Raw genomic sequence first — 20,920 nt, 5'->3', positions numbered from 1 at the left:
CTCATTTGTGTCCCCTTCTAAATATCTCTTCCCATGGCTTCTTCTGAAAAGACACTGAGATCAAGTCCCTTTAATTCTTTCTCAGAATTGTGTTAGTAGGGCAGGACAATCACATATTAGAATTTAAAACATGTGTGCATGTATAGGTTATAGATTAAAGACTGATTAAACCTTAATGTGATTGCTTTGATTGAAATAAAAACAAAGGATTCTGTATTTCTCCACCTCAGGCTGTGAAGAAGGTGAGCCCTCATTTAAGATATAAAAATATATGGAAATGTAACAGTGAACTGGAAAAAATAATCAGAACACTAAGAACATTTATTTGGTGTCTTCTGGTGTCTAAGGAGTTTAAGGGGTTTATTTGGGGCTGTAACCTGGAGCCAGGTAATTTTTACTTTTTATTAACCAATAATAATAATAATAATCTAACTTCTAAACCCTGCCTGCCAGAAGTCCTCAAAGTGTTTCAGCACCGGACAGCTCCCTCTCGCTCCTCCGCCACAGGTGTCGGTGCTGTTTAGCCGACACATGCGCAGGGAAGAGATTATCTCAAACGAATGACCTTTATAGTGAGCGTTGGAAATGTGAGTTTTCATAGATGCATGATCTATTTTCATTCCTTTTCTCCCCCTCCCCCTTCACAGTAATCCCGGTTAACTTGTGAACTAGTAATGCCCGGCCTGCGAGATAAAGTCAATGACAGGACTTCAATCTGGGGCATCGCAGGATTTTCTCCGTGGATGAAGCGACGACCATGGGATTAAATGAAAGATCGACGTCCCCAGATCAGCGACTGACAACTCAGAGTGAATTGAAATCAGACCTTTTCAAAACGCACAACTATTAATGCCTCGACACAAATTGCTTGCTTGAGCTGCTTTTTGCTAAATGTCAATATTAGAATAAGCCTCTTTTACTAGTTGTATACTGTCTGTTGACTTGTTGTGTTTACCAGGAAATCATCAGACAAATAAAAGACGTAAAACCCATGCGATTGAAAATAAACAGAAATCGAGTCACTTTAAACCAGCCAACATAAATAACTTTAACATTTTAAAATCATACCCGTGTTAATATGTCCCGGTCCTCCACAGAAGGTCTGGCGGATGATACTCGTTTTTCAGAGTTATTTCTCTGTCAATAAGCGGTGAAGTGTCGCTGTGTCCCACAGTGTGAGCCTCAGTGTGGGACACTCTGCGGGGGATCTGGATTTTAACCTCCCCGGTGAAGCTCCTCCCCCCGTCCCTGTCCTGCTGACGCGCTTGAGCTCGCGCGTGGCCGGCCCGTGGCTCAAGCTCTAGTCGTCGTGTGTGTGTGTGTGTGTGTGTGTGTGTGTGTGTGTGTGTGTGTGTGTGTGTGTGTGTGTGTGTGTGTGTGTGTGTGTGTGTGTGTGTGTGTGTGTGTGTGTGTGTGTGTGTGTGTGTGTGTGTGTGTGTGTGTGTCACTTAAACTCCAGACAAACAGGAGAGGCCCGGGCCTTTGTTGCTTTGCGCCAAATCCGCAGCACGTTCGCATTGAGCGGCGCAGAGACGCGCTCAGTCGGCTGAGCCTAACTGTATGTGACAGCTTGAAGTTGCGTGTGAGCAGGTGTTTTCTCCATCCCTTCTTCCGTCCAGCCATCCATCCCTCTGCTCTGCGGAGACAGGCTGTTGAACAAGTTCATCTCACCCAGGCGGCAGCTCTGAGCAGCCGGGTGAGTTTGCTCTCGTTGCAGCATCAGTATATCTCTGGGACTCTTTAATGGCCTCCTCTCTGCACTATGGAGGTCCTTCTGCAGCTTAAATAACCACAACTCACACTGAATGTTCTAGCAGGACTTCTGATTGAAGTGTCACTATATATATTATAATATAGTTACTGGTAATATTATATTGGTATTATTACGGCATTTAAAAGCTTTTAACAATCTTAATGTTTTGATTTACAATTAGGTTGTCTTAATTGATAAAAACAAGCACATAACTCAAAACTCAGTTGGTCTGAGCACATTCAGTTCAATCTAACTGCTTAATGTGATTACTTTAGTATGTGTGTGTGTACGCGCATGTAAACATCGTTAGCTGGAAATATGATTTATTTGTCTATACAGTAATTTCATTTGAAACTCTTGTTCTTAAGATATATACTATTTATTTATTAAAATACCAGAAAACTTGAAAGTCAAAGTATGATGAAAGCAAGCTGAGATTATTCCATTTTCAATTAAAATAAAAGGAGGTATAGGATTTGTTCATTTACCAATGATTTAGGCGGTACATAAAGCTGGCAAAGAAGCCCCAACAAACACTGCTTTACAGTAAGTGACATCACTAAAGGCAATTTATCAGACTTCATGCAGCTCCCTGCAGCCACAAAGCTTCTTAAACAACTTTTAATCACAAATGCAATAAAATGCATTAAAACGTGTATTTGGGTAAATTATCCCATGTACTTTCTTAACCATAAGGATTGTGGCCGTTCTTGGAGTGATTGTTACTGTGATTCATCACCCCATAATAATGATTATAGATCAAAGTTCAAACTTAATTCTAGTTGTAGATATGGCATTGATATACTTAATTAAAGTGTATGGATACATTAACGGTTGCAACTAACAATTGTTTTTGCATTGTCGATTATTTTTTGCAGATTATTTTCTACATTAGTCAGAAAATAGGAACAAATGTCCATCCCAGTACCTCAGAGTCTTAGGTGATGTCTTCAAAAGTCTTGTTTTGTCAGTCCAAAACCTAAAAATATTCAATTGAATCCAATAGAAACCCAAGAAAAGCAGGACGTCTTTACATTTGAGGGGCTGAAAACTACTTTTTTGCATGAAAAAAAAACAGAAAACAATTAAAAAGTGACCAAAATAGTTTGTGATTACTTTTCAGTCAATAGATAGGTTTAATTGTTGCCGTTTAACATTCCTTAAATATTAAATTATAATTGAATATTTCTCTGAATCACACTTCAGTGACAAAGACGTGCACAACAACATTATATATTATAGACCCTCATCAACACTGATCGGGGAACAGAGAGCAGGGAATGTGCATGATTTGGAAACAGAGCACCACATGCCCTAATAGGGAGAATTGAGGTAGGTCACGAGGTTATCCGCACACCCAGACAAGGCTCTTCTCGATCCCCGTTCACTCCCAGGCCGACCACCTTCCCCACTGCCCCTCCCTGTGGGTCTCTGCCTTTCCTATTCCACACCTGCAGCCTGAAATGGGAATAGCAGAGCCGGGCCTCTTGCATCCCAGGAGTGGTACTAGCAGGGGAATATAAGAGCTGAGGCCCTGTGTCCCCATTACTTATACTCATAACACCTTTAATACAACTTAGTCAAATCAGAATTTGTATTTTAAATTGTTTTAGGGCTATAAAGTTGCATACATAAACACCTGTAATGTTGAAACTGAAATGTTTCCTTTATTTGTATTCTTCTCTGTTTGACCCACTTACTGTGTATCACTGTCTTCAGGTGGGGCTCAAGTGTAATTCTGTATGTGCGCCATAATGTCCCATAAGATCCCTCAGTGCTGACCACACATGATGAAGTCCTGCTGCAGATGGCCCTCTCTTAAACATATCTCTTATTTTAACAGTCTGTGGCTCAGATGCTCATCTATTCTCCACCGGCTGCTCAGCGCACTCAGCATGTTCACATGGCTCAGAGGACACCGCCTCACCTTATCTAGGTATGTTCGTGAGATGGGAATTCAGTTTATTATAATGAAATACGAAGGACAGATAAAACTTCACTCCAGTACACACACAAACATGACCTTGCCATGAATCCCCTGTGAATCTGTTTGTGACAGTGGGGGAAAGTGGGCTTTTTCCATCTGTCATACTGGAAGTCCTCCGAGAGATGTCATCCCCACAGCAAGAGGAGTGAGTGCATGTCAGTGCGTGTGTGTGTGTTTAGAGTAGTGGAGGGATTGCATATGCAGCAATCAAATACATTTTTCCTCCAACAATATCCAAAGCCTATAACAAGGTCAGCGCAATGCATCAAGATTTTATCCATCACTCTGCATATGTCAGTAACCACTAAGAATGACAATGCGGTCTCCAAATTGTTTGGAAAGCACAAAAACAACTCCAGAGAATGAACGTTGCTCTGTATTTCATGGTCCCGCATCAACTTTAGAAAAGGCCGGCATCTAAGCCAAAACCTGAACCTCCCTCCAGCCGAGCACCGACCCTGGGGAGACAGGGGTGATGTTGACCATGTGTCCTACTAATCATCTCAATGATCGACCCCACGACTGGGTAAAATAGACACCCCCCTGCCTGAACCCCTAAACCCCCTTAACCCTTCCCTAAACCCTCTGTTGGCCCCCCGTTGTGCATGCTCATTGGCTGACCGCCTTCAGGCGTCCCTTTTCCACGGGCCCATTGTCTGGCCCCATAAGCAGCTTTGTTTCTGCATGTGCAGCTGGGCTGGCCCGCGCAGCCATTAGCCACAACACGCTAAAAGGAGAGCGGGATAATATAATTACAAAACAAAAGTCAGGTGGCTCACGAGATCTGCCAGAAAAAGCCCATTTGGGGGAGATGCGAGGACACGCTGGCGGGTGGCCAGCTATAATTCGATTATGAAGTTGTGTGAGTGACAAAAGAAACAATTGAATCTTTTTTTTCTTTTATTTGCCACACTGTGGTCTAATTTGATTTCATCGGGGCCTTAAAAAGAAAGCAGTCTGAAAAGAGAGAAGATTTACTCTTCTAATTTCTAGAGTCACCGGCTCAGAAAATGTAATATGCTCTGACAAAAAAGCGAGAGAAATTCTTCCCTGGGCTGACTTTATTGTTGTTGAACACTTTGACTGCATGTGAGGCCCAATTCAGATAAATCGCTGAGGTTTTCCTGCGAACTGGTCTTGTGCTCTTGCTTTGCATGAATGCACACTGACGGGCGGACAATGGGATCAGTGGCAGATCCATCTCCTGTTATACTTTCTTCAAACAGGGCTGCAAGTGTGTCCCCCTGTTCTGTCGGCAGACCAGAATTTATCCTGTTAGTCACCCTAGATGAGTGAAAGACTAAAATCAACCCCCATCCCAGCTGGACACACACACACACACACACACAACACACACACCACACACACACACACACACATTGACACACAGCGCACCCACACACACGCGCACACACACAACACACACACACACCACACACACACACACACACACACACACACACACACACACACACACACACACACACACACACACACACACCCACACGCACACGCGCACACTTTACCCCACACTGGGGAGTTAGACACACAGCTTTATGGACAGCTGATAAGAACAGGTTTAGCTGGTGGCTACTGTTTGAAGCAGGTCAAGCAGAACATGATCTGTTAATGTCTTTTTGTTTCTATAGTTCATTCTGAAAAAGACTGCTTTTTGTTTTTTGTTTTGCTGTTTTTATAGACAATAAGCAATTGTGTTAGATGCACACATGCTCTTAACGCTGAAGGGTTGGTGTCAGTATTGTGCCCACGCGGGGTGTGTAAATGCCCATTTTTTGCTCCATTAGGCACAGTTTGATCGTGCCCCTGGGAGATCAGCACATTCTCTTGGTCTGTGAGACTGTTCACGTGAGGCTACCCTGCAGATTAACCAACTCTCTGATTTACCGTTTTATTTGTACAAGTGGAAGTGCCACTGAGGGCTAGAGAAGCAAAATGTGAATATATATGTTATTTTATTCCTGCTATCGAAACATTTCAGGAAACAAAATAAGCAGATGCGAAACATTGATATATCCATAAAAATCTTTTTTATTTGTATTTTATTTTAAACAGAAAAGTTGAATTACATTTATGAAGACCTCTCACTGAGAAAATCCTTTTTCTTGGGAATATTATTATTTCAAGTGATTACATAATGAGGGTTATGAAATGTTTGCTTGTTATTTAGAAGATGTCAGCTTTAGTTCCTGGGGGTTGCAGGAAATGCAGAGCCGATGTACTTCTTCCCATCGCCGTAGAAAGAGTTTTCCCATGTGTATGTTTGGATCATGAGCTCCTTCCCTCCCAGGCTCAGGCGACACCTGCGGATGAGGGATAATATAAAAAAAATCGGAATCAGAAACGATCTACATGCAAGAAAACATCGCAGGTCCTTTAGGTATACTCACTGTTTTCCAGGGCGAGTGATGTAGCAGAGGCTGTACAAAGCAAAGTCAAATTCAGGGCTGCAGCCAATGACTGCAGATCCGACCTGCTTGAAGTAGCCCTCCCACATAAACTGCATTCCCAGGACATCAGGGTAGGAAGTCCACTGAGAGCAGGGGAAAGAAAGAAAGGAGAAATGACGGAGTGCTACACATTTCACATTTTAAATGAACACATTGAGGTCTGTGTTGTGTATGCTTACAGGCCCATTGAAGCTGTGGCTGTAGTAGTTCAGCTTTCCGCTTTTCTCCAGAAGGTAAAACTGGATCCAGTTGTGGAACCCAGACACTTTTCCTCCCTTGATCTCACCTGTCACATAATGTGTTTCTTAATAATCATGAAAAAACGTTTTGGGGCAAAACATCTGTGCTTTTTGGAAGAAATCTGCACTGTCCGAACCTGCAAAGATGTGTTCAAAGCCGCTGGAGTCCTTCTTGTTGTTGTTGCGAGAGTACAGACCAAACCACATCATCTTCAGGTCCTGAAGGAACTCTTCCTCTGAAGCGTAGACGCCTTAAAATACAGAATCATATACAGAACACTGTAAGCACTATATATGTTAAATTGTGAGAGAAATACATGAGGCAAAGATACTGCACGTGTAAAAGGCAATCGTGGAATTTTAAGAGTCCTTTAAAATCCTTTTACCTGTAACGTTATCCAGTAGATTAATTTAAACACTGAAAATAGGACCATAGAGCTCATCTGACACTTTAATGGCGCCAATTTGACAACATATAAACAAATATAGTCTTGAAAGAAAACAACTGGGCTTAAATTTGTGATTACAATTTATTTTGTAATGTTGGCATGTGGCTGGTTACTCCCCCCCTGCTGTTACATGTGGACATAGTTACCCTTGGTGTAGAGGAAAGCAAACAGCTCGCGGCCCAACTCGGTGTTGGCCATGGTCTCCCTGACGAAGTCTTCCTGCTCGGCCAGCTGCTGCGGGCTGAAGTCTTCATTCTGACCGGTCATCCTGTTATAGTTGTCCAGCACCGCCAGGAAGGCAGTGTAGGTGGGCCTGGAGAACAGAACCTTCTCGTTCAGGTATCGGAACAAGCTGGGGGCACAGAATCAAACACATGATGAGACAGCAAAATAGGGTAAAATATACTGAACATTAGGGTCAAGAAGATATCCTCACTTTCCAGAGGAGAGATCGTTCATGGAGCTGGTCTGAGAGTCGTGCACCAGAGCCTGAGGGTTAATGATCAGCTCCGAGGACGAAGCCTTGTTTGAATCCAGAGCGTAGAGCGCCTCAGAGACAGACTTGATCTCAGCATCAGTGATCACACCACCACTGCCGCCGTCGCCTCCTCCATCACCTGCACAACACCACACACACAGATTATGTCTTCATCATATTAGTGTTTCAAATGGGGACCAGGTTAAACAAAAAGAAAGCTATATGAAAACATAGGTTTACAATGTCTCACACAATTTATCATTATTTAATAAAAACACTTTCTCAAGTCTCACACTTCAACAAGCTGAACTACTCATCCATGCAAGTCCTGTTTATGCAATATTCTACTGATAAAGCATGTGTTTGGGAAGTGGGCACACAACTGGAAAATGAAACTTTCAAATTATACTACACAAGAGTTTGTAAACGGGTGTTTTCATATAGTTATGCTGTTGTCCAACGGGATCCTAATTGGGTTCAATTTATCAACACTTTCGACTGTCGATATTTCATTTAACGCGGAGGCATGCAAATGAAACAAAGCTTTCTTGAAGAATTTAAGGAAACAGGTTGAGTGATTTAATATACTAAAATATTGTTTTGAGGGTTAAGTACATTATATAAAATAAAATGGTAGTTACTAAGTTCCACCTTGAGCAACTTCAAAGTTAAAGTTAATCTTCCCTCATGATATTGTAATGATAATATAAAACACTCCGCAATGGTCATTCTTCACAATGAGTACTTTTACCTACAGTTCAAGTTGAATTTGTAAGTAAGACTTCTGTAACTTTACTTTAGCACATTTTTTAAGGAAAGACGTGTAATGGAGTATATTTATATTGTAGTATTTATTTTTATATTATAGGAAAGGACCTTAATACTCCTCCCACCACTGAGTATTATAACTGTTGAAGAATGGTGCAGTTCAGAGGGAAGAGCAAACTGAACTTTGTTTTGCTTGCAGTAGGTTTTATAGCACAACAGCAGCACCTGCTGGTCAAACACTGAACAAATATTTGACACAAGGGAGGTCGGCCACTAAAGCAAACAGTGTTAAAATATTCAGCCTTCACTGAAGGACACTTACTATTACCACCATTTTAAAGATTTTTATTACGAGTACGTTTCTTCATTTAACATCTTTCTTTAGTTAAAGTTAAGATTAATTATCAGCAAAAATGTAGGCTACTTGAAGTATCAAAAGTAAAAAGTCCCTGTGATCAATATGTTGATATATTTAAAAAATAAATGACTTTATTAATACAAATGCATACTTCCTCTACAGTTGGGTAGTTTAGTCCAGTGGTTCCCAACCTGGGGGCTGTGACCATACAAAGGGTCCAAAACAAATCTTAGGGGTCGTGAGGTTAGAAGGAGACGTAGAAAGAATAAAATAGTTGTACAGTTTTCTTTGGATTCTTCTATCATCTTTGCTTTTTTGTGAAATGTTGGATTATTTCACTCTTGAAGCCTAGAATTGTTGTTTAACTCATGGTTTCTGACTGTTTTCAGTGCAGCGCCATGGGACTGATGACGGATTCGATTCAGTGTCCACCATGGGAAAGGGACCAGGTGTCACGAGTAGCTGCTTATGAAAGACAAACAAATAAACACAGAGTGGGGGGGTCTTACTGTCACAGAGGTCTGCGTAGTTGCTGCAGCAGTTTTGGTGCTGGGCACACTTGGAGTTGCAGTGGCACTCGTTCTGAGAATTGAATTTCTCATCACATCTGCCTTTACAAGATAAGGCCGAAGCTAGAGACAAAAATAAACCGTAAATGTTCCACAGAAGTCTACTGAGTGATAAAAAAGAATTAAACCCTCATGGATGAAAATGTAATATAATTGAATCTGTGATACAAACAATAAACATTAAGCTTGTATCTCTACATGAAGATATTATTTTTGAATGAATCTGAATTCTATTCAAACAGAAGACATTGTGCATGTTTTCTCAACTGGATGTATTTATGTAATGTCTGCATATCTTTTTAGCTACACCCACACAAGAAACAACAAGAAGTATCTCTCAACCTCCAAATGCACAATGGAAAATATTGCTTCACTGGAAAAAGTGAATGCTTTAGCAGTAACGGTTAAAAGGTATTCAAAGGTCTGAATCAAAACTGGAGGTGTAATCTATTATCAAATACACTGCCTGTGGTTTTAATCATTATCCAGTACTACTAAATATGTCTTATAATCATTTCTAAGTATTGGTTTTGCTTACATACATAATAAGTCAACTTAAAATAGTAAAAATATCCTGCTTGATTTGCATGATAATCAAATTCAAGTACATCATTCAGAATATTTTAAGATATAAAACAAGCTTTTGTCACTCACTTTTACAAACGTCGGTGTAGTCAGAGCAACAGTCTTTGAAGCCCTCACAGGACGGGTTACACTGACAGGAGAAACTGTTGTCGGTGCCGTAACCACAGCGACCCACACATGTGTCCAGAGAGTCTGAGGAGAAATTCGACACATTAGCAACTTAAAAACAATCCTATTTTAAACTGTAATCAGTGTTTGGGAGGCTACTTGGAAAGCAAGGTTTTGCAAGCTTACGTCACTTTTGAAAAGGTTGAACTACAGCGAAGCTACCCTAGGGAGGAATTTAGTTTAACTGAAGTTATTGAAAAAAAGTTGTTTAAACTAATCTGTTGGGGGAGGGGGGGGGGAAGGTCAATGCAGGCCTATGGAGACAAAAGCAAATGACATAATAACATGATAAAGTCACATGCCAACAACCTTTTTAAATATTTAACTTATATTTAAAAGCATTGATGGCCAAAGGGGGTTTCATTTAATTCAATAACTGTATTTGTATGGCACATCTTTTGGATATATTATGTCGTTAATTACACAAAGAAGGCAAAATAAATATAAATGTAGTTGAACCACTACCACTATAAAATATAGTTAAAATACCAGTCCAATCACATGTAGCTAACTTCTCCCGAACAGTGCCTGTAGTAATAGCTTATGGTGATAAAAGAGCATAAAAAGAATCTTACTGCTGTATCCCTGGTGGAACAGGGTCACCCAGAGTGCGAGGAAAGCGATGACCTTCATCTTGGCTCCGCTGCAACGTGATAATAGACTGACTGTTTCAACGTTCCTCTTTTATAACAAGTTTTGCACGACCCACCCAAAACTGAGTTAAATCCAGCCCATTAGTCAGGGTGCATCACTTCATTGCAATGATGTCCCAGATAACTTATGTTGTCAGGTCTTCCTAACTGTGAGCTTTTGTTCCATATTGTGATTTGTGAAGGATCAATAATCGATATGTTGTCGAACTGGACGTCCTATCAATTATTTATTTCATAAAGTGTAAATAGAACTTTCTATTTATCTCTTCTTTGTGAAACTGCTCACCTGTTTAGCACACAGGCGGCACTTTAATGTATAAAAACAAATCCATATCAAGGTGCGAGCTGCGATACTGACTTTAATACTGATTTAATCCCTTTCATTTTATTACAATTTAAGGTGCTACTGTCAAACACAAATTAAATTTAAAGAAAAGAAAATTACAGGACTAGACGTTCATATTTCTCCTGCAAAAAGGTCCAGATGCTGCAGTTCACAGGCTTTGTGCAAGGTCAGTGAACTCAGAATAGCTCACTGCCTCTCTGTCCGAGGGCACATGCTCCCACACTACAAATATTACACTGTGAAGATGCATGTGGGCCCTCTAAATAATGAATATATGTATACAATAAAATGGTGATTATTACTCTGAGGATTTTACATGCTTTAAAACAGACAATTACAAAAGAAAATGACAGCTGAATTTCAGTTAGAAACAATAAGAGATAACCTCAGTAGATCAAGAACAGTTTGCAGTTTTACCTGGGAGTTGATGCCTTTCTGTCAGTGTAGTTTGAACAGTAAAAGTTGAGGTATTCAAATATTTTACTCAAGTAGGAGTAGTGAGACTGCAGTGTAGTTAAATTCCTGCATTCAAAAGTGTACCAAATGCAGTTATTTAATGAAATGTACTTTAATCACCCATCTCTGTTTCGCCAATAAACATAAATTAAATTGTAGCTTTTTATTTCCCTTATCAAGTATAGTGCCCATAGTGAGTTAGAAAAGAGAAAGATAGAGAAAGTGTTTATTTCACAAATTAGAAGCATAACCCAAAAGCTAGTTAACAAAAATAAAAAAGAGTATTGTATTAAAAGGAGAAACAGGAAAGGTGAGATAGAGGTACGGGTGAGTGGGGCTAAAGAAATGTAAAAGAAACAGGTATGAACAAGAAAATGGCTAATGTATTCGTTGTTTTGTCTGACTGTTTGTCTGACTGCCTTTTGTTTGTTTGTTTTTACTCCTGTTTATCTTTGTAAAGCGACCTTGGGTCCCATGAAAGGCGCTATATAAATCCAAGCTATTATTATTATTATAATTGTGATTTGAGTGATAGTATCCGATGCTCCCACTGTATACTAGAAGGATAAAGCAACACGATACAATTTGATTACTATAGGTAAAATCTGAAATATTATTTTTAATTACTTTACGAACTGCTGGGTAAATGTATCATTAATCATTAGTTGATTTATATTTAATTCGGATTCCCCAAAGTTACTGGTAACTAATGTTGTCAATTATGTAGTATTTTAAAAAGTACAATTTCCGCTGTTCAAATAATAGCCTTTAAAGTAGCATAAAATGGAAATAGTGAAGTGCCTCAATATTGTAAGAAGAATACATTATAAAATATTTTTAGTAACATGTAACCACAAAAAACAGGTATGTGGGTGTGGGGGCGTGTGGCGCAGTGGACTAGTGGTGTTCGGATCAGGGGAGCACAGGTTCAAACCTTTATATAAAGTCTATGGTTCAAACCCCACTGCAGTCAGCATGTCGTTGTGTCCCTGGGCAGTGTCCCTGGGCAAGACACTTCATCCCAAATTGCTCCTGTGGGGATTGCCCACAGTATTGAGTATGTAAATCGCTTTGGGTAAAAGCGTATAACAAGTAACATGTAATGCAATGTATACTGTATGTAGCCTACTCCCTCCTGCTCTGTAGGGGGCGCTGAGCAGCGATAAGAGCCTTCTCACAGTCTGTTTGACACTGCGCGGCTTCCGTACACAGCGTGGATTCAATGACACTCTGAGCTTTCATAAGTCATTTCAGTCCAACAAGGTTTAAAGATGTCGTTTACCTTTGTATTCAGAAAAATTACAAGAGACCTTGCAAAGGTGAGCACAACTAGCTTTACACTAAGTCTTATTTGTATCATTTTACCTAAAGCTCGAACTGTCATTCACTGGTTTGTTGGTTAGCTTCATTACTTTCTGATTTACCGGCTTAACATTACTGTGCCAGTCTCAATATGTTACCTCGCTAATATATTCTTAATTCATGTGTTATCTGATATCACTCTTGTTAGACGTCTCGCTGTAATATCTACTCAATAGATATACTGGATTTTTGAAGTTATGCAATTATCCCTTCTGTCATCCTCAGGTGAACACTTGCCATGTACAGTCACTACACACAGGTCTCCAGCTCCTTGCAGCTGATAAATCCCTGCTGATGAAACTGCGGAAAAACACCGGCTACACTTTCATTAACTGCAAGAAAGCCCTGGAGAAGTTTGATAATGACATGGCACAGGTAACCCACATCTCTCAACCCCTCTGCAGAACAATATCTGTATGTTGTCTTCTGAAACTACTATCTTTGTGAATGTGTTACTGATGTTAATGTCCAATCTTTCAGGCAGAGACCTGGCTGAATGAGCAGGCGCAGAAGGAGGGCTGGAACAAAGCAAACAAGCTGGAGGGTCGCAAAGCCAAAGAGGGGCTGATTGGCCTGTTCATGGGAGATAAAGCTGCAGTTATGGTGGAGGTAAGGCCCGTGATACAGTGCTTAAGGATGCATTATACATATTTCTACATTTATTTTCTTAATAGAAGAAGACTTTTAGATTATTTGACTCTTGAGAAACAAGCCAAATAACCCTACCTCTGACGTTTTAAACCAAGCTACATTTTGAGAATCAATGATTTGTTTGGTGGAATTTTTATGTATTTAGCATTAGTGTTTTTAGTGGGTGAAATCATAGGGTCGGATTGTTTTAGAGAGGAGTGTACCTCTGGAGATAATTTGTCTCAAGGTAAAAAGCTACTGAACAATGAACGCTGAAATAATTCAAACCGGTAGAAGCACTCTCAAACTTTGTCTTTTGTCATTCTCTTAAATAAGTGATCCCCACTTATAGATAACAACATATTATGCTTTTAATTACCAGAAGCATCAATACTTAAATTGATCACTTTCTAGTTTGTTTGATGTAGTTGCATTCAGATATATCTGTCTCTTTTCTTCTTGTGCGCTTGGTGCAGGTTAACTGTGAGACAGACTTCGTTGCCCGCAATGAGAAGTTCCAGCAGCTGGTTAAGGAGGTGGCGCATGCAACCTTGGCTCACCACTGGAATAAAACACAAAGCCAGGGCGGATATGTGAAGGTAAAACCACATAGTAACTTCAGGAGCTGTACATGGGGAAATTCCCATCATTCGATGTCATGTCGTTTGATCAAAATATGTAAATAGAGACATACAGAGGCCTAGTTGTCTGGATGAGCCTTTTGTGAGAGAGATGCAAACAGCAGGACCACAGGCTGAGCACGGGCACGGCTCGAGTTAAACCAGTCAATACATCTTCATAGTTACAAAGTTATAAGTATTGCAAGTACTTTACATAAATACACACTGCTTCATCTGCATACTACATTTTAGTGTTTTATAAGCAATTTTTCATATTGACTTCTTAAACATGGTAAGGCTGTTTTCTTTGCCCTGCTGTAATGCTGCTTCCATACATTGTTTGTTTCCAGAGTGTCCTGGTAGGCGATGAGTTAAACAAACTCAGCTTGGAGGCAGGAGCTTCACTTTCTGACAGGGTGGCTCTCACAATAGGTCAGTAAGAAAATGTTTCTTTAATTATCTCTAAAACACTGTTGTCTTGGTTTCAAACACATATACCTCCTCGGTCCCTCTACTAGAATTTTAAGTTTTTCTTCAATTTGGGTTTCATGAGCAATGATGGCAGTATAAAACATAATTCGGAAATAAAGTTAATGTTTTCTTGTAAGTTTGTTTCCATGGATGCTTTACATTCTAAACATTGTTGGGCATAAACATCCACATCGTATAACACAACTGAGAAGTGTGAGAGGGATTGTGACAGATTTACAGTCACACAATATCATTGAAGTTTTGTTAATATACAAGATGTTAATTATGTACAACTTATCATCAATTAACAGCAAAAAAAATAACAAACAAAACATCTTTTGATCTATACTATAAATATTCCATATCCCATAGTCACTATGAGTTACATTAACGGTAATGTCCCTTTAACCGGCATCTAGTGCCTATGTTTGTGTCCTTCTTGATTCTCTACTTTAAACCTTTGCATATTCCTAGGACTATTTTGCACATCCTTACAACACTCACACTTTTATTTATTTTTATCTTTTATAGTACTTTTTACAATAGTTTGAATATTATTTCTATATTTGCTCTTTTTTTACATTTTAATTCCTCTTACTGTGTTTATGTACGCACCATTATACACCAAAGCAAATTCCTGTCATCTGTAAACCTTCTTGGCAATAAACCCGGTTCTGAAGTAAAACACGTTTTGCTGAAATCAGTATATTTGCGGTTTATAAAACATGTTTCCCTCTTTCTCCCCAGGTCGCCTCGGTGAGAACCTGTCAGTGCGGCGGGCGGTGGCGGTGGGTGTCCCGGCTGAGTGGAACATCGGCTCGTACGTTCACGGTGGTGTGAGCGGCCAGACCGAGGTGGCCATGGGTCGGTACGGCGCCCTGGTCGTGTTTCAGGGAGGAGAGGAGGGAGCCCAGGAAGTTCTGGGGCGTAAACTGGGACAGCACATAGTGGGAGAGTCCCCGGTGTCCCTGGGCAACATGGATGACCTCCCCTGTGGGGAAAGTGAGACCCGCCTGCTGCCTCAGACCTTCCTGGGAGACCCCAGCAGGACCGTGGCTCAGTTCCTCAAAGGTCAACAGGCTCGAGTGCTGGACTTTGTCCGATTTCAGTGTGGCGAGACAGCCAGTGAAGAAGCCAAATGAAGGATGAGAATTTATCTAAAAGGATTTGTCATGTGTCTTAATTAAACATGAAAATGAGATGCCCATTTATCCAACAGTCACACAGTGTCCGTGTGAATTACAAAGATATACATATATACAGGTCAACCAACAAATTACCAATCTAACAATAAAATGTGTTTGCTTTTCTTGGAAATCTTTGTCCAAATGAATTTGTTTTGAATTGTAAGACTTGTTTTTAATCATGGGTCAACCTGCTGACATAATTTACATATTCTTATGTTTTCTTAGTTCCTTCTATCCTTGTGTGTATTTATATGTTGTTGAATTCAAGAAAATTAATCAATTTGACCTCTGAGATGAAGTGGAGTGAAATTATAAAGTAGCACAAGTAAATGCAAGTAAAGTACATTACCAAAAGAGTTGTACTTAGCACAAAACTTGTAGTATTTAATAAACATTGCATTTGCTTGAAGCTAAAACTAAATATACTATTTCTAAGATTACTTTTATTAAACGGTGTGCCAATTGATGTATTTTTTTATAATGAACCATTTTTTAATCACAGACATGGAATCCTTCTGTCAATGGTAGAATAATAAGGTTGTAGTAAAATATGATCGATATTGTATAAAATAAACACATGAAAATGCTTTAAATCATAATAAACTTAAACACAACATAATTGTAAAAAGGGATGGTGGGGCATTTTGTTGCTGCACTCCAGCAAAAATGCGAACTATGCAACTGTGAAAAGGAGGACTGTGATTGGCTGTTGCAATAGAAGCTGCAGTGACGTCATCGTTGATGTAGTGCCGGTGTCCTCATTGTTTGAGAGACCCTGGCCCGTCTGTCATCACAGCCACAACAGACATGGTGAGTACAGATATTTCGCAGACTAATTCATAGAAATAGCTCAAATTAATAGATTCGTAATAAATGAAATTACGTTGTTCTTCATTCAGAGATTTTGAAGCGAGTCGCACAGTTAACGTTAAGCTAGCTGCGTATCTGCTGGCCTGCTTCTCTCTGTTTAAGCCTTTAGCCACAATCCTTGGCTGTACACTGGCTCCAATGGAGGATTAACTTGAAGCATCTGAATAACACTAACAACGGTCTGTTTTTCCTTTTGTCTCTACCAGTCTGACTTCACAGAGGACCAGATTATAGGTGAGTTAACATCTGATTACCAAAAGGGATTTCTCTTTTTTATATATTAGGTTATATACACATACCCTGTCGTAGCATTTTAACAAGCTTCATGAATTCGTCCATCTGACCCACCTGACCCTGTAGTTTGACTACTGTCTCGCTGGACCCCTTCAGGTAACTCTGACAGACTGGGATAAAACATCACATGTTCTAACCGTGTGAGGTTCAATGCTTGTCACGATTTACACCTGGTAAATACCATCTGAATTTATCACAAGCAGTAAAGAATATCCTACCAACCAGTTTCAAACATGTCAGCAGCAGTCATAAAAGTGTAGACAGTAAGTGTTTTTTTTAGCCATATACAGTCTATGAATTTAGCAGACAGCATAAGGTTCACTTCATGTTGCCAGCATCCGGCGCTATGAAAATGATTTAAACTAGTCTTCAGATTAGTCGTTTTCCTCATGAAACTTTACATTTGGAAAAGATGTTGAGTGCTATAATAAGCCACTCTACTTAGTCCATACACCCAATGGATCATGGTGTAGGCTCAGACTTAAAGGCGTGGCACGTGTCACTAAAACTATCCTTTTGTGGCACTAAAATAGTTTGTCAGAACATAGTACGCATGAATGATTCAGGTCACCAGCTACGTGTTGTTTAACATAACAAGTCTTGTTGGAGTTGGAAACAATTGGTGCTTTTAAGAATAGTATTTCTCCAACAACCCCCACCACCCACAGGCACAAGGGCTGCTGCAGGCAGTGAGTGTTGTAGATTATGTGATAAAACACAACACAGCATGTTTCAGTTTTTCCTTTAAAGTGGGTCAGCTGTTGATCTGATGCAAAGTCATTCCCATGACAAGAAAACCTACTAGCCTATGTAAATCTGCTGATAACATTACATTAAATGTTATTTGGCTTTCAATTTTTTCTAAAGCGACTTACATACACTTACCATGTAGAAACAGTAGCAATTTGAGGATAAGTATTTTACACTAACATGTTGTCGGCAGGGAAGGGATCAAACCCTAAAACCCCTGATTGGCAGACGTGACGGCATCATTAACAGACCAAAGTACTTGAAATAGGTGCTGTGTTATTGTTAGCAGCACATTGCTATAATGCTTTTGTTGTTGTTGAGCAGTTTAAACTGATAGGACTCTTCCCTACACAGAAGTGCTCCTGCCATGCTACTACAGAAAAGAGTAGACTTAATGACATGTCTCAATGACATGTGTCAAATACAACACTTTTATTCAATGAAATTCTACATGCAGTGTTTTGAGCCCTTTGGTGTTGTGCACATGTGTTTGCGAGTAATGGTTTTTAATGGTATTTTCAGCTAAACCTGACTACCTCTTTGTCTCCATATCAGAGTTCAAGGAGGCCTTCCTTCTGTTTGACCGGACGGGTGAGGGGAAGATCACCTACAGTCAGTGTGGGGACGTGATGCGGGCCCTCGGACAGAACCCCGTCAATGCCGAGGTGCTCAAGGTCCTGGGAAACCCCAAGCTAGAAGGCAAGGCTCAACTAAAATAGACCATTTCATCTTTCTACATTATCGTTCCCTTGCCTAACAGTTAGGTCGGATGTTGTGTAATCATTATAGCCCCTTATGGAATCATGTGCTGAACTTCCGTTTTTGGGCTTGTTTAGGGTATATATATTAGCATTTATTTGATTTTTGATGACCCATTAAAGCCTTTCATATTCACTACACAAATAAGGCTTCTTTTTTTTTAAATCAGTAAGGTCTGTATGAAGGTCTGTGAAAGGTATGCTATTTAAAATCAATGAATATATATGTTTTTTTTGCAATCCATGAATTGATGCATATAATTAGTTAGAGACCATCTTGTAATGGGATAATCACCCAAGCCCCTTCCATACTCATACCCCCTACTGAAAGCACCTATTCTTGAACCCTTCAGAAATTTCAACAACCTATTTGTAAACTTTAATCTTGCATGTTCTGAGGCTATAACGTTTGACAATATCTGTCCACCTACAAACAGACACTTATATTGTACAAGTATTTTCATTTTTCTTCCCGAACGATCTTACTGACAGCCATACTAATACACACCATTTCATAACAGCTCTATAGTTGTTTTAAATTAAACAACACTATGATTCATTCCCCTGCAGATATGAACTACAAGATGATGGACTTTGAGCAGTTCCTGCCCATGCTTCAGGCCATCGCTAAGAGCAAGGACCAGGGCTCCTTCGACGATATTGTAGAGGGTCTGCGAGTGTTTGACAAGGAGGGAAACGGCACAGTGATGGGAGCAGAGCTGCGCCATGTTCTCACTACACTGGGTGAGTCAAGAAAAACCTGCAAAACGAGTAGATCTTTCTTTCATCCTGATCTCGCTGAGAGGACCCATGTCTGTCCGTCTTATCTCCAAAGTGAAATCCCTACAGGCACTTATCTGTGGCAAGAACTTTGTAAACAAGCGGGCTGTTTTCACCTTATGGCCCTCCATCTATGAATTTTTTTCATGGCATCCTATACTTTACTTTTTTTAACTTTCTTTAACATATTATACTATAAATGTCTTGACTTTTTGAATGATCTTCTTTTGACATTTTGCACCAGGACATTTTTTACTTTGTGACAAAATATTACTTTTTCTATGACTTTTCTGCTACATACTAACATAAACAAAACATAAATAAATACAACAAATAAAATATTAACTATGACCTTTTTTCACATTTGTACATCATAGACTAGGATTTTAGTACCATCTGATACCATTCCTTTTCTCTGACCTTTTGATGATACTTTTATCACATCTTATGTGATGACATGTATTACATTGAAATGCATTGTAATTCTTTGTTTGTTCCAGGTGAAAAAATGTCAGAGGAGGAGGTGGAGACTCTTTTAGCGGGACATGAAGACGCCAATGGCTGCATTAACTATGAAGGTAAAACTGCGCAGTGTATGAAGACACTCTTAGACTATTTGTTTTCAAGTACTTTACTGTTCAACATGAACATACACTACTGTTCTGGATAGTCAGAAAACAACTAAAGCCATTGTGTTTTTGTCTCCTGTGCTCATTAATCCGTGGTCTCGTTCCAAAGCATTCCCCCCCTTCGTGTCCTCTAGCTGAGCAGAGTAAGAGCAGACCCCTAAAGCCTCCTTAACTGCCTGTATCAGGGAAGCCCATCACTGCTCAGGGGCTTCACTTTCAGCTCGAGAGTGAGTGAGTTCTGAAACACGTTGTAACAAGCCGAGGGAGCGCAGTGTAGCAGGTTTACTAACAACAACAGATGTGTAGGTCAGACACAGTCATTCAAATCGGGAGATGTGCTATTAGTGGCAGCCGACCTGGCCAATAAACGTTCATTCCCTTAACCAGAAGAGTAATGGACGCTTTGCAAACTGTTTCAGAACTACAGCCCCTACACTGAGAATATGTTCAAAGAAAAGATTCATTGTAGCCATTTCTGTAAACAATTTTGTTGACTGATATGATGATTAAACTATAGCTTTCTTAAGCATCAGAGCCTTTCATTCAGACATTGGAATCCGGACTTAATAATAGAATCGCCTGAATAAATAAATGAAAACCACAAAACCAAAACCATAGTTACAATAGACATTCTGGCTCTGTAAACTAAAGATAGTTTTTTGTTAATATTGTAAATCAGGCCAAATGCTGATCAGATCTGATCATTCTAACCCGTCCAAGTGTTCCAGGAAGGAGAGACCTTGCATTCTCACTAACAGATGTTTTGTGTGCAGTTTTTTCTGACATTCTTCAGATGAAATGCTGATGTTGTTTCTCTTCTCCTGACAGAACTCGTCCGGATGGTGATGAGCGGTTGAGGATTTCAGAAACACACTTCCAGCTTTAATTGTATTCCTAAATATTTTTGTATTGTTTGACCGTTCCATCCAAGTCACCCTATACCTCCAACAAGTCTGTCTTTTTCTTTTTTCACATCTTTATCTTATTTTGAAAGTGCCTTTTCTGTCTAATGTGAAGAAACCCTCTCATGTTCAGCCTCACAGGTTCAATCGGCACGAAGGTAAATGATTTCACCCGTTCCATTTTAGTTAATCAGCTCGTCTTGCTGTCAAGTTTTCTGTTGTTTTCTTTTCATTTGGATGGCTATGATAATGTGACATGTTACACCTAACAGTGTTGAATAAAAATCCTGCTTTCCAAACAGTCTTTCAGTCTTTGAGTCTTCAGCTTGGGTCAAATATTTTGTTATAGGTTTTAGATCACATAATAACAAGATATTATTGCTAAAATTG

General features: G+C 39.8%; 3 protein-coding genes across 4 annotated transcripts; 2 read left to right on the top strand and 1 right to left on the bottom strand.

Annotated features, from left to right (window-relative positions):
• Positions 1 to 1,465: 1,465 nt before the first annotated feature.
• Positions 1,466 to 16,231, top strand: tsfm (Ts translation elongation factor, mitochondrial). 2 transcript variants are annotated; one of them, XM_010796141.1, is made up of 7 exons: positions 1,466 to 1,696; positions 3,597 to 3,689; positions 12,865 to 13,014; positions 13,120 to 13,248; positions 13,746 to 13,868; positions 14,240 to 14,321; positions 15,108 to 16,231. In XM_010796141.1, the coding sequence occupies exons 3-7, from the start codon at positions 12,934 to 12,936 to the stop codon at positions 15,500 to 15,502; spliced, it is 810 nt and encodes a 269-aa protein (XP_010794443.1). In that variant the 5' UTR covers positions 1,466 to 1,696; positions 3,597 to 3,689; positions 12,865 to 12,933; the 3' UTR covers positions 15,503 to 16,231. The 2 variants fall into 2 exon arrangements, with proteins under 2 accessions (XP_010794443.1, XP_010794442.1); XM_010796140.1 differs by lacking the exons at positions 1,466 to 1,696; positions 3,597 to 3,689 and adding an exon at positions 12,478 to 12,596.
• On the bottom strand, positions 5,770 to 10,507 carry endou (endonuclease, polyU-specific). Its single transcript, XM_010796137.1, has 9 exons — positions 10,398 to 10,507; positions 9,724 to 9,846; positions 9,010 to 9,132; positions 7,333 to 7,513; positions 7,043 to 7,248; positions 6,585 to 6,698; positions 6,388 to 6,494; positions 6,149 to 6,291; positions 5,770 to 6,061 (listed from the first exon to the last, which is right to left on the bottom strand). The coding sequence occupies exons 1-9, from the start codon at positions 10,453 to 10,455 to the stop codon at positions 5,941 to 5,943; spliced, it is 1,176 nt and encodes a 391-aa protein (XP_010794439.1). The 5' UTR covers positions 10,456 to 10,507; the 3' UTR covers positions 5,770 to 5,940.
• Positions 16,232 to 16,271: 40 nt separating the features above from the next.
• myl6 (myosin, light chain 6, alkali, smooth muscle and non-muscle) lies at positions 16,272 to 20,834 on the top strand. The gene is made up of 6 exons (XM_010796136.1): positions 16,272 to 16,357; positions 16,624 to 16,651; positions 18,017 to 18,160; positions 18,790 to 18,963; positions 19,500 to 19,577; positions 20,457 to 20,834. Exons 1-6 carry the CDS (start codon positions 16,355 to 16,357, stop codon positions 20,483 to 20,485), a joined length of 456 nt encoding a protein of 151 aa, XP_010794438.1. The 5' UTR covers positions 16,272 to 16,354; the 3' UTR covers positions 20,486 to 20,834.
• The last annotated feature ends 86 nt before the right edge of the window (positions 20,835 to 20,920 follow it).

This window comes from Notothenia coriiceps, unplaced genomic scaffold, assembly GCF_000735185.1.
Source record: "Notothenia coriiceps isolate Sejong01 unplaced genomic scaffold, NC01 NC01_scaffold00037250, whole genome shotgun sequence".
Taxonomy (NCBI): Eukaryota; Metazoa; Chordata; class Actinopteri; order Perciformes; family Nototheniidae; genus Notothenia; species Notothenia coriiceps.
This window is presented reverse-complemented; position numbering and strand designations above follow the sequence as displayed.

What these genes read in the sequence shown, in the direction of transcription:
- myl6 (XM_010796136.1), top strand. An exon ending in GGGAAACCCCAAGCTAGAAG is followed by an intron (nt 18,161 to 18,789) that starts GCAAGGCTCAAC and finishes ATTCCCCTGCAG; the next exon opens with ATATGAACTACAAGATGATG. An exon ending in CCATGTTCTCACTACACTGG is followed by an intron (nt 18,964 to 19,499) that starts GTGAGTCAAGAA and finishes TGTTTGTTCCAG; the next exon opens with GTGAAAAAATGTCAGAGGAG.
- endou (XM_010796137.1), bottom strand. Translation starts at nt 10,455, where the DNA reads ATGAAGGTCATCGCTTTCCTCGCACTCTGGGTGACCCTGTTCCACCAG. An exon ending in GTTCCACCAGGGATACAGCA is followed by an intron (nt 9,847 to 10,397) that starts GTAAGATTCTTT and finishes ATTTCTCCTCAG; the next exon opens with ACTCTCTGGACACATGTGTG. An exon ending in TGCTTTCCTCTACACCAAGG is followed by an intron (nt 6,699 to 7,042) that starts GTAACTATGTCC and finishes CTGTATTTTAAG; the next exon opens with GCGTCTACGCTTCAGAGGAA.
- tsfm (XM_010796140.1), top strand. Translation starts at nt 12,549, where the DNA reads ATGTCGTTTACCTTTGTATTCAGAAAAATTACAAGAGACCTTGCAAAG. An exon ending in TTGATAATGACATGGCACAG is followed by an intron (nt 13,015 to 13,119) that starts GTAACCCACATC and finishes CCAATCTTTCAG; the next exon opens with GCAGAGACCTGGCTGAATGA. An exon ending in GCCAGGGCGGATATGTGAAG is followed by an intron (nt 13,869 to 14,239) that starts GTAAAACCACAT and finishes GTTTGTTTCCAG; the next exon opens with AGTGTCCTGGTAGGCGATGA.